The following is an 18369-nucleotide window of genomic DNA, read 5'->3' as shown; positions in this document are numbered from 1 at the left end:
AAGGGCATCCAGCTGTAGAAACCATGCCATGAGAGACAATTGGAGTTTGGATAGCTCTCTAGCTGGCGAGCTCCTATCAAACCATCCAACCCATACCAGCATGGGAAACAGACATATGATGATGATGATGATAGAAGCTCTTAACCCTTTCATTACTATATTTCTGACCAAAATACACCCCTTATGAGTTTCAATTAAATTCTAAAATAATCATGAATTTAGGCTTGTTTCATTAAATAACTGTAACTTTTTTACTTATCAACATATTAATGTGATATTTGGAACATGATTAAAGAAAGGGTTCTTAATCAATTCTATTGCATAACTTTTGTCTCAAAGTGACTTTAATTACAGGTAAATCTAGGTAAATTGAGCAAAAGGTAAAAATATTAAAATTTTGTTTAAGTGAAATATTTCAACAACTTTGTGTTTTGAGGTGCAACAAAGAGAGTAAACAAATTTCACAATTTTTAAGTTGGATGAAAATTAATAAATTTCAGAAGTCTAAGATTCATTAACCAAAAAATGTTGTTATGCATTCAATCTTTCACATACTTCAATGATGACCTCCTCCAAGTCTTCTCAGGGTCTGTCTTACCTCTGACTGAAAGCCCTTACAATTTTACAATATTTTTTACCATTCTATGATCACTTTTCATTCTCATCTCAAACATATTGCAACAACTGAAAAGAAAAATCTTATAATAAATATATGTATTTATATATATTACCGAAGAAGCCTTATTTCATGAATAATTTTGTGGTTCGCAAGATCTCGTTCCTGATGCTTTGGTCCTGCACGGCTATTGTATGCTTGCCATACATTCCAACGAAGTGTCCGGTTGTGGCAGTGCTCCAGGAATGCTTGGTATACCTGACTCTGAAGTGTGACTTGCCATGGTCCGACTTTGGGTTGTTGTCTGGTAATGGAAATACAGTTTCATTTTTAAACATAAAATTATTACAAGGACACTTAATGGTTTCTTTAGACCAAACAGCAGTCCAACAATTTTTGAGAAAGGAATATAGTTTACAATCAGCTGGTCTGGTACTGTAATATATTACTGAAACAGTTTTGGTACTTAATTTAGGCCTTTGGACTGAAGAAAAACTAAATTGGTTTCAATGGAAATTTGAACTTAGAACATAGAGGGATTAGACTAAATATTGTAAGGCTTTTAGTCTGGAGATGAAAATTTTCTGAAAACATATCAGCCTTTCTAAAAATATTACCATAATTGTGTCTGTTCTAAATAATTATTTGTAAATTAAAGAACAATAAAGTGACTAGAACACCTGATTCTCCAACTGGAGGAACCGCATCATGACTTTGTTCAGTAACATCTATTTGGTGTTGGAATTTCATTTTGAAGATTTGCTTTAGTCACTCCACTAGTCCTAAGGGTTGATCAGGGTGTTTTTAGGCATCTCATCAAAATGTAGATAGCCAAAACAAACACCACAAGGTACCTAGTCTGACATTCAGACAGTTCTGCCAATACACCACTCTGGATTGATAACTATTTTTTATCAATCTCAAAAGGATGAAAGGCAAAGTCGACTGTAGCAGGATTTGAATGAAAAAGTTCATGAAATTAACTAGAGTTAAAGTGATGTGATAAGCTTTATGTAAAAACTGAAAGAAAAAGAATATTTAAAATATGGAAAAATGTGAATAGACATGGATGTGCAGTAAAGAAGTTCATTTCCACACACAACAGTTCTAGGTTTGGATCTTTTCGGTTTGAACGGCAGTTTTTAACATAATTTCTAGGTAACTAAAAAATTTTAAACTTTGTATACTGGTAGAATATGTCTATAAAACATCTTTTTCTCTTGGCTTTATTGAGAAAATTCTAAAGTTTGAAAGATATTTGTTGTTTTTTTCTTCAATTTCTGCAATTTCAACCAATCACTGATGTCCATTGAGGTAAACAACATTCTGTGCCGTATGAATATGTGCCTCGTTTAAGAAGCAGATTGGGTTTATTTACATTTGTGAAAACAAGATAGCCTTCCCCCCACCCCTAACCCTAAAACAGATTGAAATGCAATAGATCGATACTAGGGTCATAATTATGGGTGACAATTTCATATGACACTGCTAGAAAAAACTGCCGTTCAAACCGAAAAGATCCCTAGGTTTGATCCCCTGGACATGTGTCTGCCATCAAAGCCTCAGGTAACCAATGCCTTGTGAGGGAAATTTGTCACAAAGAAATTATGCTGAAGCCTGTGTATACACACACATATCATATTAAGTTCTCTACATAGTTCATGGTCTGCTGTATTCTCACCAAGCAACACTAAAACTAATTGATGAAGGCCTAATCAATCAGATTCAGGCTTTAATTAGTAAAAGTCAAATAATAAAAGAGATCAATTATATCTTATTAGTTTCAAATCAATATTGAGCATCTAAACAGTATCAGTTCAGATCATATTATATATATATATTAGAAGTATTTGGCAAGAAATCATTGCATTTAGCTGTTGTTGCTTAGCATCAAGCCAGCTTTGATTACAGAGATCTATGGTAGGTAATCAAACAGCTAGTCCTAAGCAATAATTCTGTTATTCTAAATAAACCATACCACCATCTAGTAGAGAACCATACTCTGACATGCAGTGGTTTGCTGTATAGGCTGCAGTTTGGCAGTACAGACATGCTATATTTAACCCCACAACACTCCAGTCTGTCTTAATATGTCCACACAGTCTATGGTGGTGGCCACAGTGGCAGAGAGTGACGTAGACTTGGTCAGAATTCTCTGTACTTATCAGTAATAAAATACACCACAAGGCAGTACCTAAAATATTAACTAGTGGTCATTCATTACAGTTCAGCTTTACTTACGACAGAGAATTTTGCACATATCAGCCAAACAGACTTGAGCTCATCTTATACATTTTCACTATCTTAGATAGAAGTTGCATTGTACATTTTGGCTTTGGTAACCAGAAGTCATATTGTACATCATCATCATCATCATCATCATCATTTAACGTCTGTTTTCCATACTAGCATGGCTTAGATGGTTTGACAGGAGCTGGCCAGCTGATGGGCTGTCTGGATTCCTTGTCAGTTTTAACAGGGGTTTCTATGGCTGGATGCCCTTTCCAATGTCAACCACTTTACAGAGTGTACTGGGTGCTTTTACGTGGCACCAGCAGAGGTACTTTTATGTAGCACTGGCATGGGTGCTTCTTACATGGCACTGGCACCATACATCTATGTAATGTTGGAACCCTTACATTTTCACTATACTAAATCAAAAATCAAAATCAAATTCGATGACTGGCATCTGTGCTAGCGGGGTGCAAAGAGCACCATACGAGTGTGATCATTGACAGAGCGGCTAACCGGCTTCTGTGCCAGTGGAACTTAAAAGGAACCATTCGAGCATGATCGTTACCAGCGTCGCCTTAAAGAGCACCATCCAAGCATGATCATTGCCAGAGCGGCTATCTGGCCTCTGTGCTGGTGGCAAGTAAAAGACACCTTCGAGCGTGATTGTTACCAGCATCGCCTTACTGGCACCTGTGCCGGTGGCATGTGTAAAAGATTCGAGCAAGGTTGTTGCCAGTACCGCCTGACTGGCACATAAACGCATCCACTACACTCTCGGAGTGGTTGGCGTTAGGAAGGGCATCCATCTGTAGAAACTCTGCCAGAGCAAGATTGAAACCTGGTGCAGCCATCTGATTCGCCAGCCCTCAGTCATTCGTCCAACCCATGATAGCATGGAAAGTGGACATTAAACGATGATGATGATGATGATGATAAACAAAAGCCACACTGCTCATTTTGGTTATATCTACATGGTGAACTCAGAGCATTTTCTCATGCCAACAGCATATAAGTACACCCACACAATGAGCATCTGCATAGTTTCTGTGAGTTTCACTTACAAGATATTAATTAATCTGAGGATAGAGTACAAGACACACAATGTACTGTCAGTGAGATTGAACCCAGTACCACATGGTTTCAAAGTGAACTTCTTCACCACATAATAGTTGCTTGCACCTGTGGAAAGGTGATGTCTAGTTCTGAAAGAATGAGTATATATATAGCTGTAGAATTTACAAAATTAGCCAAAAGTTTCCAAACCAAAGAAATTCAACTTACTTGTCAGCAGCCATCATGGATATTATAGCAGGGGACATATTTTTGACAAAAGAGTAATCAGTGACCCACTGAGAAAACATATTCTGACACACCATCACTTTGCTCCTGAACAAATTGAAAACGAAATATATAATAATACCTTAATAAAGGATTGTTTAAAAATGTGTTTTTTTAAGTAATGATGGTAGGCATTACCCATGAATTTTTACAGGGCCCCATGAAATAGGTGAGAGAGAGAGGAAGGTATCTTTACACTGGCATGGCAGCGAGTTGGTAGAAACGTTAGCACGTCAGGCGAAATGCTCAGCGGTATTTCGTCTGTCGTTACATTCTGAGTTCAAATTCCGCCGAGGTCGACTTTGCCTTTCATCCTTTCGGGGTCGATTGAATAAGTACCAGTTACGCACTGGGGTCGATCTAATCGACTTAATCCGTTTGTCTGTCTTTGTTTGTCCTCTCTGTGTTTAGCCCCTTGTGGGCAGTAAAGAAATAGATATCTTTACACTGGAGACTTGGTATGAGTTTGTTTTTTTTCTACAATAGGCATAAGGCTGGAAATTTGGGGGGCAGAGACAAGTTGATTATACTGAAGCCCCACCCCCACCCACTGCTCAAAATTGACACTTTATTTTATCGATTTTGAAAGGATGAAAGGCAAAGATAACCTTTGTAGAATTTGAACTCAGAACATAAAGTTAGAAGAAACGCTGCTAAACATTTTATCCGGCAGGTTAATAACTCTCCCAGCATAAATTCTTGCAACAGAATGGTCTTCACTAAAGGCACCCAAGATGCCAGGTGTTGTTATCAAACAAGGCAATGGATTAAAGCCTACCACTCACGTGAGCCATGGTGGAATTTGAACTAAGAAAGCAAAATTTCAGAACAAATACAACAAGGTATCTGATCCAAAGTTTTTTAAGTTCAACCAATCCATCACTCTTGGTACACTTTTTAACAACCCCATAACAATGAAAAGCAAATATGATTTGGGTGGGATTTGAACACAGAATGCAGAGAGAAAGAACAAAACCTTTAAGATATTGCATCTGATGCTATCTGAGATATTGTATCTATTCAATTGATTATTTTAATGCATATAAGACTCTTCTCCATTTATGTTCTCTGGCTTAAAATTTATTCTGTCATACAAAAATAAATTCTATTGTTTCAAAGATCATAAGGACCTCAATTATGAACCACCAATTTAAAGTAAGCAAGTCATAAGTAGTACAGAGTGTGTTCAGTATTATACTAAGGTAAATTTGAATACCAATTATAATGTAAATACAAGCAAACTTTTTAAGTTATCATCCTTCGTATAATAATGAAATTTTAAAGGACATTAGTTTTAATTTGAACATGAAAAATTAAACAAGAGTGGTTTCATGTATGTTAATAACATAGAAATATGGATTTTGGGTAGAAATCAAAGGAATTAAAGAGAAATGAAAGGTTTGCAAGCAACATTCTCAAGGATCAGTTATGTGCCACTAATTAGCATCTTCATTTACGGTTAATTTCTACAAAGAAGGCCAAATATACTTAAAAATATATAATTTCTTGTTTGTATGCATTTAGAATAGGGCAAAGACATCTTCAGACATCTCACTGGATTTAACTTTATTGCACTTTAGGCAGGTGTCTTCTGCTTTAGCCCCGAGTCGACCGAAGCTTTGTGATTGAAGTTGGTAGGTGGAAGTTACTGCCGTGTGTGTATGTGTGTGTGTAGGTGCTCAGTGCCTCTCCGAAAGAGAGAGAGAGAGTATTATGATAGCTGAAGGTTAAGAAATACAGTTGAAGGACATCATCATCATCATCATTTAACATCAGGTTTTCATGCTTGCGCAGGCTGGACAGTTTGGCAGGAACTGATAAGATAGTGGATTGTAGACTGACCACTATGAGAGAGAAGGAAGAGATTAGGGACAGGATTATTGAGAAAAGCAGGAGGATAGAGTAAGTAGTGTGGAGGGGTCTAGGGCTATCCTATATTATAAGGACAAGTATATAAAGATGTGGGGGAAAGGGGACATGTAGGGAACAGTAAACTAGGATAGAGGAATCATTAGAGACTCAGCAAAGGTGAGAGAGGTGTAGGGGCCATGGAGTTAGGCCATGGGAGAAAAATAAGAAGGGCCATTAAGGAGGCACAGAAGCTGTGGGGAGAGGACGGGAGGTAGAGGCAGAACAAAGAAACTTGTTTGGCAACTGTGAGAAGTATATTTTACCTAAATGTATTTCTTTCACGTGTTAGTTTGCGTAAGATATCAATAAACTTTTTCCGGCTGGACCCACTGATCTCAATGCCATTTAAGTGGCCTTCTAATAGATAAAGATTAAGTAACTGCTGCTGGTAGGTATCCAATTTAGATCGGTCAGCATTCACTTCCTGAAAACAAGAGAAGAAAATAGTAAATAAATACATAAATACTTTAACCCTTTAGCATTTAATCCGGCCCAAATATTCCACCTGCTTTATGTTAAAACTGTCTGGATCCAACTTCTCACACCTACCCTACAATGTCATTTTTAAAATATAAAGCCACACCATTTAAATTTTAAAGTTGCAAAATAATATGTGATTAATTCAAAACAGTATGAATTAAATAAGCAATAAATTTCACAAAGAAATCTGAATCCCAAAGGGTTAAGCCAGTCATATCCGGCCAAAATATTTTATTTGATTTATGTTCAAACTGGCCAAAAACACCCTCTTACACCTACCCTAAATTGTCAAACTAAAAGTAAATAAACCCATAAACAAAATCACAAAGCTACAAGATAATATAGGATTAATTCAAAATAAGGTGAATAAATAAGCTTTATATTTGACAAACTAATCTGAGTGCTGAAGGATTAACCCTTTAGCATTTAAACCGGCCATATCCGGCCAAAAGTATTCTGCCTGTTTTATGTTCAAACTGGCCAGATCTGGTCTCTCACACCAACCCTACAATATCGTTCTAAAAATTAACAGCTTCCTCATCAAAATCTCATAGCTACAAGATAATGCATGATTAGTTCAAAACAATGTGGATAAAAAAGGGTTAGTTTTGGCAGAATAATGTGAACACTAAAGGGTTAAAGGAGATAAATGAATAGTTGTGTGATTTAGGAATTCCCTTTTTTCTGTTTTTATTTTTTACACTTGCAGGGCCCATAACCTTTACAGGAGCTCCAGAACTGGTGAACTTGCTCTTGTTAATGCTCTGCTTAAACAGTTGCAAATCAACACCCTCTAAAGGAAAGACACAAGTAGGGAGCAGATTCCAGAGGGTCAAAGTTCTGGGGAGAAAGGACTGGACATAATTGTAAGTAAGGGTCCTGAAGACAGTGGGCGTTGGACACAACTGCATGGTTCCCACAATGTGGAACCCTGAGAATGTCTTTCTAGCACAAGCTTGGGTTGCCCAAGCCTTGTGAGTAAAATTAGGTGGATGGAAACTGTGTGGAAGCTTGTTAGATGGAAGGTACATGTTTTAGGGTTCTGGTGGGGGGGCAGTGCACCATTTCAGTGCATTGCTGCATTCACCATTTGTAGGTATATTCACCTCTCAGGCAACCCTTTGAACTGAGTCCCAGTCAGTCCTTATTTCCATGAGATGCCTCCACATCTGCTGTGACCATATGGCATATGGTCAATTAACACAAGCCAGATTCTAAATGAAGAGAACATGATAAACAGAGTCTAAATTGAAAAATCAAGCAACATGGCCAAATAGTCTGAGATAGAACTCCTGAATCATACAAGGACAGGACACCATCCCAGTTTCTGAGTAGAGTCATTGGTTGAATACAAAATCTGACCAATATCTGACCCATAATCCTGCAAAGTGTTCTAGTAGTAAAGGAATTCAGACAGCTCCTAAGGACCCCAGGCAGAGGCCAAGTTGTGTAAGTATAGAGCAGAACAAGGAGGACCAGAGACCTAAACACTCAAACTGTTGTCCTCCTATCCTTGTCCAAAAAGTCCATAACTGCACCAGCTCATCCATGTCCTTTTAGGACTGTAGAGCTGAAATTAATAGGAAAATATTATTAAGAGTATAAACAGCCTGAGTGTAGCTATCAAAAGATCTATTCAACCCTGTTTCTTTACAGGACACACACACTGTCTTTAATATTTGGAGAAGTGTAGAAACAAATAGATATTTAGTGGTTGTGTAACAACTTACCTTTACTGCATTATACAACGGTTCACTTATCCACCTCTCGTTCTTAGCTTGATCCACTTGTGAATGAATCTAAAAGGTAAAAGATAGAATTTAAATAGTTATACAACAGGTGATAATTTAACAGTTGTACAGCCACAGGTATGACTGTATTGTTAAGAAGATTCTCAACCATATGATTTCAGGTACAGTCCCGCTGTGAAGTATCTTAAGCAAATGTCTGCTGCTATAGCTTAAGGTCAAGCAAAGCCTTGAAAGGTAAAGTTGACCTCAGGATTTACACTCACAGCATAAAGAAACAGAAATACTGCAAGGGATAATAATAAAAATAAGAATAATGGTTATTGTTATTTCATAACTGAAGATGGTGGATTAGTAAAGTTGTCAGACAAAATGCCCAGCAGTTCTTTACTTTCTGGGCTCAAATCCTGCCAACTTCAACTTTGCCTTTCATCCTTTCAGCTCAGTAAAATAAGAAAAGTTAAAGACTAGATTTGGTGGACAGAAACTGAAAGAAGCTCATTGTATGTATATGTGTGTGCTTTGTGTCTTTGCCCTGATATCATAAGACACTTGTAAATGAGAGTCACCCTCTTACAAGCAGTGTCCATTTTCAATCCACAAAAACATGTCAGGCCATGAAGAAATACCACCTTGCTTGGAAACAGGTGAAGGCTGGCAAAAAGGAGGGTATCTGGCTGAAGAAAACCTACCTCAATGCAAGCAGGGGAAATTAGTAATTTAAACAATGATGATAATGATGACTATTGTTAACTCCATGGTAACGCCAAGGAAATAAACAAGTGTTACAAAAGTAAACCCTTCAGTTGAGAATCTGAATTTGTATTTAATGTTTGTGTTCAATAAAAATGGTCAATTTTTGTTTTTATGCTCTGAGCTTTGACTGAGCAGAAGACCTATGGCCAAAAGCATTGCCATCATCATCATCTTATCTTTTAATTGAAAAAGTGTATCTAGGATTCCATTACCTAATAAAAAAAATCAACAGGATGTTGTTAATATTACTATTGTCATTGTTAAAGCAGTAAATTGGCAGAATTGTTTGCATGCTAGGTGAAATGTTTAGTGGCATTGCATCCATCTTCATGATCCGAGTTCAAATTCTGCAAAGATCAACTTTGCTTTTCATCCTTTCAGGGTCAATAAAATAAGTACCAGTTGAATACTGGGTTTGATGCAACCAACTTACCCACCCCTGCTGAAATTGCTGGGCTTGTGGCAAAATTTGAAATCAATATTATTATCATAATTATTTCGATAGCTGAGGAATAGAAACATTTAATTTCAGAATTCAAATCTCACAGGAGTTGAATTTGCTTTTCCTATCTATACAGCAATAATATGATTAGAACTGATTCAATTGGTCTGACACCCAAAAAGGGCAGCAGATTGGCAGAATTATTAAAGCATCAGCCAAAATGCCTTGTGGTATTTAATGGTCTATCTTTATGCACTGAGGTGAATTTTGCCTTTCATCCTTCAAGGGTCAATAAAATAAGGCTGAGACAAATCTTTTATAAAATGCCAGACACTATAGTACCACCCACATATCTCGGAAAGAACACCTAGTTACATCCTCATCATCGTTTAGCGTCCGCTTTCCATGCTAGCATGGGTTGGACGGTTCAACTGGGGTCTGGGAAGCCAGATCTGCACCAGGCTCCAGTCTGATCTGGCAATGTTTCTACGGTTGGATGCCCTTCCTAATGCCAACCACTCTGTGAGTGTAGTGGGTGCTTTTTATGTGCCACCAGTGCAGGTGCCAGACGGGGCTGGCAAACAGCCACGGTTGGATGGTGCTTTTTACGTGCCACCAGCATGGGGGCCCGTAGAAGGAATACAAAAGAAAAAAAAGAGCTATCTGTTTGATAGCCAAGGAGAAAGTACAACCAGATAGAAATAACTGCTAAATTTCCCTCAAATCATATCCTCCCAATTAAAAAAAAAAGGAATGATGTAACAAATGCTATAATCCTAAATACAACAATATACTTGAAAACAGACAGGATGGTCACACTTGGAATGCCATTGAACAACGGTCTGTTTAATCAGGCTTGACTTGGAGCTGACAATGAAAGCAATACATTCATTCTAGAATGTACACATCATCATCATCATTTAATGTCCGTTTTTCGCGCTAGCACGGGTTGGACGGTTCAACCGGCGTCTGGGAAGCCAGGGGCTGCACCAGGCTCCAGTCTGATCTGGCAGTGTTTCTACAGCTGGATGCCCTTCCTAACGCCAACCACTCCGCGAGTGTAGTGGGTACTTTTTACATGCCACCGGCACAAGTGCCAGGGGGGGGGGTCTGGCATCGGCCACGATTGGATTTGTGCTTTTAACGTGCCACCAGCACGGAAGCCAGTTGAGGCGGCGCTGGCAACGGCCACGTTCGGATGGTGCTTTTTTATGTGCCACCGGCACAGGTAAAAAGTCCATCTATCTGTTAAAACTGACTTCCATGACTCATCTGCTGTTACAAAAATAATCAGTTGGAAGAGAAAGAGGGAGAGAAATAGACAGACAAATAATACAAAGAAATCATATATCTACTTACTCTCTGGAAAGACTCCCTGAATTTTTCATTCCCTTTTATGTAGCTGAGATGTTTCGCAAGGCGCCAAGCATAGTTTAATGGAACTGAGATTTCCTCAATAGGATTGAAAACATTCTCAAATGTCTTCTCCATCTGAGGATCTAAAGAACAAAGAAACAAAACAAAATCAACATTATTTTCTACTCTAGGCACAAGGGCCGAAATTTTGGGGTAGGGGGGGGCCAGTCAATTAGATTGACCCCAGTACTTAATTTATTGACCCTGAAAGGATGAAAGGCAAAGTCGACCTCAGCAGAATTTGAACCGAGAACATAAAGACAGACGAAATACTGCTAAGCATACGGTGGCGAACAGACAGAATTGTTAGTATGCCAGGCGAAATGCTTAGTGGTATTTTGTCTGCTGCTACGTTCTGAGTTCAAATTCCACCGAGGTTGACTTTGCCTTTCATCCTTTCGGGGTCAATTAAATAAGTACCAGTTATGCACTGGGGATCAATGTAATCGACTAAATCCTTTTGTCTGTCCTTGTTTGTCCCCTCTATGTTTAGCCCCTTGTGGGCAATTAAGAAATAAATACAGCTAATATTTCTGTCAGCTCGCCACCTTAAAACAATCAATATTACACCACCATCATCGTTTAACGGCCGCTTTCCATGCTAGCATGGGTTGGACGGTTCAACTGGGGTCTGGGAAGCCAGGAGGCTGCACCAGGCTCCTGTCTGATCTGGCAGTGTTTCTACAGCTGGATGTCCTTCCTAACGCCAACCACTCCGTGAGTGTAGTGGGTGCTTTTTATGTGCCACCGACACAGGAGCCAGATGAGGCTGGCGAACGGCCACGCTCGGATGGTGTTTTTTACGTGCCACCTGCATGGAGGCCAGGAGAGGCTAGCACGGCCACGATTGGATGGTGTTTGTTACGTGCCCACAGCACGGAGGTCAGTCGATGCGGTACTGGCTACGGCCAAACAAAACAATCAATATTAGCAATACTTTGATGATGTGTCTGCTTCAGAATTTGAACCAAACATAGATCACTGCCTTAAGAAAAATGGAAAGATACATTGGATCAATTTTCATCACTTTTCCTTCTTTTCTTCTTTTGCAGCTTCTTTTCATTTGGGTCACCTGCTCCCTCTTTACACATGCCTGTCATTGCACAGTTTTCTCTCTTGTACATGACATTTGATTCCCTTTGCACCCAGTTTTTCTCTCGGTTCATTTGCACCATGTTATTCCAACATTACACATCCAACAGAACATATTTGTTTCATTTCTTTCCAATATTTACACATCCTACCTATTCAATACCAATGTTTGGTACCATGCAGCATCACAGTTTGTATACATACATCTTACCATCTTCTTTTCACTAAGAGAGAGAGAGAGAGAATCTCACTTTTGTTTGCAGAAGTAACAACTTCCCGAACACTTTTTTCACCCCATTTTCACTCGGATAACTATTCTTTTTCAACATCTTCCTCAACCACTAATTAAGCCATTCAATTGTCAAATACTTCTAACGAGTGTCAAGATCATTTGAAAGAATTTATTTTGAGAACTCTAACTGCTATTAGTCCTGCTAGTCTGCTATACATAGAGACCTCCTGTCAACCAGCGTATGATCCTAATGCACCTGTTGTACACCTACACACTGAGTATACCACAAGGCATTCCTAACAACTCATTTTCTGCATGTTAAACATAGACAGCAGAGTTTTGTCTTCTTTCCTACAAACTAAAATTAACAAGAGGAGACAGCAGTGCCCATGCCACTTTACAGGGTCTTTGAAATTATTAGAAGGTAATCAACCTCAGACCAGAGACATGACCCAAAAGCCTGCAATAGAATGAACTTACCTAAAGGTATTCAAAGGTTAGGTGTTGGTATTAACCCTCTTTGCCTATTTAAAAATTTGCTTGCATGTTCAGAAATTTTTTCTATAATTCTTACAAAGATTCAACAATGATATCAGCATACAAAGGTTCCCATGAATTTCAACTTTTAAACTCCTCTGCCTTAGCCTGAAGAACTACAATAAACAGAAGTGGGCTAAGAACCAAACCCTGAGAGATATCTCCCTACATGCTGAATTCCTCGCCAAACTCCTTGCTAATTCTCATCTTGATAACAGTATTTTTGTACGTATCTTGCACGGTGCTCATGAGCCATTCTTCAACAACATTTTTTTCGTTTTGTCTTAGTGACTACCACTACAGAGCATGTCACTCGGCCAAATGCCTTCTCCAGGCCAATAAATGCTGAAAATAGTGGTCTGTTCTTTGCTAAGAACTTCTTGAAACTGTTACAACATGAATATATATTTGAATATTCTAGAACCAGTCAATTAATTCTAATGTAAGAGAAGCAAAAAAAACGGAAAAGAAATCCAAGCTACAAACCTTTTAACTGTTCGAGATGGTTGCCTAAATTAGTTTCAAATTCAATGGCAAGTTTAGCAGCACCCAACACGACATCCTTTGGCGTTATGGAACCAAATTTGGGGAGTTCTTTAAATCGCATGACAGCATTGGTTTCAGCTGTGTCTGGAGGTATTTCTGGCAATCTGAAATAAAGAAAACGAAAAAAGTTCAAAATAAAATAGGTTTTCCATCCAAACATTGATTCTATAACTTTAATGTATTGAAGGTGAACACAAATGAATTTTGCATGGATGGTCACTTTTTTCATAACTCAACAAGAGGAGAAAAAGCAGTGCCCATGCCACTTTTCAGGGTCTTTGAAATTATTAGGAGGAAATCAACCTCAGACCAGAAACCTGACCCAAATGCCTACAATAGAATGAACATCCCCAGAGGTATTCAAAGGTTAACTGTTGGTATTAACCCTTTGCCTATTTAAAACATTTTCATAAGTTTGTCCACAATGTTTAAGCATGTTTTCATACTTTTAACTTGTCCTAGTTTCAGACATTGAGAGATATAAAGCTTTCCTTTCATAAGTCCCAAGTTACTTTAGTGGTTGAAAAAAATTAGGAATGTGTATCATATATAACAAATGGATGCCAGGGAAATATGTTCTGTGTACCACGTGATACACAACACCTGATTTAACCTTTAGCTTGTTTAGGACATCACATATTACACAGGACAGGTAAAGGGTTAAATAAGATGTAACAGTATCAGCCAATGTAAGTGAGACACAAAATTCCTACAAAGGATTTGAACCTGCTAAGCTTGTAGCCCAAGATCATATCCACTGAACCATTCAGTAAAAAAAGGTTTAGGTGGGTATTTACCCAATATTTCTAAAGAATAACTTAGGTATTATTCATTTGATTACTGACCGATTTCCCATGTTATTATGAGTTGGAGTGGGACTTATTTTTGCATCAGATGCCCTTCTTGTTGCAAACCCCTCGCATGTTTGTCAAGTAAGGGATTTGTTCCATAGGATTGGTTTTGAAAGCATAGGTCATAGCAGTGTCTTGTAACTGACATCCATGCCGGTTGCACATAAAAACCATGTATCAAGTGTTGGGCCTCAAGGAAACAATGTGGCCAATGCTGGTGTTGTGCAAGAAGCACCTGTGCCAGTGGTAGATAAAAAGCACCTTTCAAGCATTGGATAACTAGCACCTGTGCTGGTGGCACATAAAGAGCACTTTTGAGCATTGGACCTCACAGAGGCAATGACAAATGACCGAGACCTTTGGCAATATGCCATGCTTGTGTAGAAGACCCATCAAGCCAAGTGAAATCATAGTCATGGCAAATTATGGTGTCACATAGCTGGCATCCATGCTGATGGCACGTAAAAGCGCCCATTACACTCTCAGAGTGGTTGACATTAGGAAGGGCATCCAGCCATAGAAACCATGCCAAATCAGACTGGAGTCTGATGCAGCCCCCTCAGCTTGCCAGCCCTGATCAAACCGTCCAACCCACGCCAGCATGGACAAAAGATGATGATGAGAGTGACCATCAAGAAGCAATGTAAACATCATGTTGCTGTTTCAGTCAGTGAAATGTGAAGTCATGGAACATTTATGCACAAATAGGTGCAGGCATGGCTGTGTAATAAGAACTTTGCTTCCCAATCATGGTTTCAATTTAACTCCCACTGTATGGCAACTTGGGTAAGGTCTCCTCTACTAAATCCTCAGGCTGATCAAAGTTTTCTCAGTGGATTTGGTAGAGAGAAACTGAAAGAAGCTTACTGTATGTTTTTGTATGCATGTATCTTTGAGTCCGTGTCTGTATCAGTCAAATGCTAAAATTGAGCGTCTTATTTAGATGCAAAGTCAACAATTTTAAGATAAGAGAGCTGTGATTCTCAATTTTAGCATTTGACTGATACCTTATTTTATCGATCCCCTGAGAAGATAAAAAGTAAGGTTAACCTTGGCAAGATTTGAACTAGGAATGTAAAATGCTGGAAGTATGCATGGCATTTTTCCAACACTTTAATAATTTCTAATTTAGGCACAAGGCCAGCATTTTGGGGAGAGGTTTAGCGAACACCATCGACCATAGTACATAACTGGTACTTTATTTAGCATTATTTTACTATTACACCAGTCTTGAGAAATGGGTGTAATAGAATCAAATTATTAGCAAAGGAAACAGCCACACAGTTTCTTGCCCTTTTTCTTTCTTCATGAGGTAGAAAAGAAATATTAAACGCGTCTGGTTATACGAAACAGTAAAAGTGTACTCTTTATTTTATCAACTCCAAAACGATGAAAGGCAAGGCTGATCTTGGTGTGATTTGAACTCAAAACCGAAAGGGCTGAAACAAATACTAAAAAACTTTTTTCTGCCTTCTAAGGGTAATAATACCCAATTTTTCTGCTATTTTAACAGTGATACTGCGTTCGAAATATCACTCTGTATTACACAATACATATTCGACGCTTCTAAAAAACAAATGTAAGTTTGTTTATATACACATGTGGTTGTTACACTACAAAGTATATTTTTGAAGAGTCAACGATTCTGTCCAATTGGCCAGAAATTTAGGTGAAAGAAGACATTGGTTCTATCACCCCAATTTTTAAAACGATATTGTAGGGTTGGTGTGAGAGACCAGATCTGGCCAGTTTGAACATAGAACAGGTAGAATACTTTTGGCCGGATATGGCCGGTTTAAATGCTAATGGGTTAAGTGCACGCCTACACAACATAAGATCGATAGTATTTATGAGTTCAATATTTGTTGGGGCTCGAAGTCAACAAACATCCTCGAGAACCTTTTGAAGTTATCTAATAAAATTTGAAAGATTTTCAGAAATAACGAAACAAAGTTTCGAAAACATCCTGGGAAAGCAAGGTTTCACGCGATTAGTCTTATATAATACGATAATTGTGTGTGTGTGTATGTATATATATATATATAATATATATATATATATATATATATATATATATATTCTGCTTATAGCCAACCGAGTATTTTCTTACATAGTCACACTCTATTTAATAGACATTTGAAGTAGAAATAACAATAAACAGGTCCGGCAAGGTAATATAATAGGGTTAACACTGTCTTGTTTGAATTCGAAGGAAAATGTCAGAATGAATTGTGTCGTAATTTTTTAGAAAAAACACAAAGACAAAAGACTCTTAAAATATAAAATGACGAATATATAAGATTCTGTGACGTTCATTCATTCTCAAGGACATTAGTTTCGTAAAGAAACATTACAAGAAATAACAGAAATGCTCTACTTCATAAGAGTCAACTTGCCGACACATGAAATATTTAGAGGAAAAAAATATTAATATAAAGAAGAAACTGAATATTTTTTAAAGTTAAATTACACAGTGATTGAATAGACGTTTTATTGATATAATTCACGAGAAGAATTTACTAAACTTCAGTTCTCTCTTCCCATGCTTCCAGCCTAATCAGCTGGTTCTACGTTTAAAATACAGAGAACAGTCCGAGATCAGACGGAGTCTCTCCTTACTGCATACACAAACATACACACCCAAGTACACACCCTTAGATGCACACATACACACCCTCAGATGCACACAAAACACCCTTAGATGCACCCAAACACACCCTGAGATGCAGTGGGGGTCATATAAGAAATAAAGAAACCGCAGTAACCTTCACATCGAAGGGAGATAAAACGGAAACAACATTAATGAGATATAACAAAAAGTGTTTTCTGTAAATCATAGGGCACTTACAAGACATAGTAGGATGCATTCCGGACCGAGGTGTGAGGGAACCCTGGCTCCAAGTGTTTCGTTCGCCGCAACAAGCACCTGCAAAGCCGACCTCGCACCATGGAGGCCGCCATCTTCAGAAGGTTCAAGGGAGATAATTACGACTTTAACTCACGCAATTAATTTTAAAATTATTAATTAAAAATCGAGTATGTTGTAGTTTATTAATAATTATCATAACCTGGAGTAATTTATACCATCGCAGCATCTCAGCAGAATGGTTTCTGCTTCATTTATGCTTTAAATATCCATGACAATGTCTAACGCTTACATATTTCAAAGGCTAACACATAACATTCTTTCTTATCTCTAAAAATGTTTCGTGTTTCGTTTTTTTAATTTTTAATTTCTCATCGCACCTGGATCTCATATTCTGAGATGCCAGATATTTTTCCAGGTGTTAATAAATTTATTAATGCTATTCTAAATATCTCCTGTCATCCAGAAAACATTAACCTATCTTATGCTTATTCAGTTATATAACCATTGCTCCTGGGAGAAACGACGAAATATCAATGTGGTTGTTCGATCTGTTAGAAATAGTAGCTAAATCCCCTTCAACTAACACCCTAATCTCTAAAAGAAATTGGAAGTGTATTTAATCTAAAATAACTGTTAGCTTAATTGGAAATTATTATACCACTAGGTAAAAAATAGAAAACGAAAACAATATCGGCTCAAGTGTTAACATTATTTTAAAGTTTTAACAAAGACGGGAGACGACTCCATGCACGTTTGGTCTTAAACCTTCTCAACGGAATGCAGTCGGTACGGAGCTCTTACAGAACCAAAACATGTCTTGAGTCGTCTTCTGCACATTTTTATCGCTAGTCAGGGATGAGAAGAACATCATCTATAACCTTTCTCTTTAGGCCTTCCAAGACTGGATGAGGTCAGAAGGAAGTCACCTTCTAGCCAGAGACCTGATCTGAATGCTTACAGCAAAACCTGGTGACGATGTTAAAGAGAAGGATGGATTAAACTAACCACCCATGAACTTACAATGTAAAGAGCAAGAAAAACACCAAAAGGCACCTCAACTAAGACCCTCACAATTCTGAAAATCCACTGCGCTTGACCAATACTTTATTACCTTGTAGCAAGACCAATTTCTATTATGGTATATAGAAAACATTTGAGTTATATAGGCTCATCACATTAATCGTTACGGATTGGTCAACATACCTATCTTGTTGAGTCCTGTGCTGTGTTGAGTGTCGATAAGAATTGGATTGAAGGTCTAATCACATTGTGTGTAATATACTTCAAACAACTAATCCGT

The 18369-nt window shown here is 38.0% G+C and overlaps 1 protein-coding gene across 1 annotated transcript in view; it reads right to left on the bottom strand.

Annotated features, from left to right (window-relative positions):
* Positions 1 to 17204, bottom strand: part of LOC115216672 (probable cytosolic oligopeptidase A) — a 40325-nt gene extending 23121 nt beyond the window's left edge. The window contains exons 1-7 of the mRNA XM_029786172.2: positions 17049 to 17204; positions 13290 to 13453; positions 10886 to 11025; positions 8311 to 8379; positions 6364 to 6524; positions 4133 to 4237; positions 732 to 920 (exon numbers count right to left, since the gene is read on the bottom strand). Of these exons, the coding sequence (XP_029642032.1) occupies positions 732 to 920; positions 4133 to 4237; positions 6364 to 6524; positions 8311 to 8379; positions 10886 to 11025; positions 13290 to 13453; positions 17049 to 17161 (941 nt within the window). The 5' untranslated portion in view covers positions 17162 to 17204. The remainder of the gene's footprint in view (positions 1 to 731; positions 921 to 4132; positions 4238 to 6363; positions 6525 to 8310; positions 8380 to 10885; positions 11026 to 13289; positions 13454 to 17048) is intronic.
* Positions 17205 to 18369: the final 1165 nt, after the last annotated feature.

Source organism: Octopus sinensis, linkage group LG10 (genome assembly GCF_006345805.1).
Source record: "Octopus sinensis linkage group LG10, ASM634580v1, whole genome shotgun sequence".
Classification (NCBI taxonomy): domain Eukaryota; kingdom Metazoa; phylum Mollusca; class Cephalopoda; order Octopoda; family Octopodidae; genus Octopus; species Octopus sinensis.
Note: the sequence above shows the minus strand (reverse complement) of the source record. Positions and strands in the feature narration are given on the sequence as shown.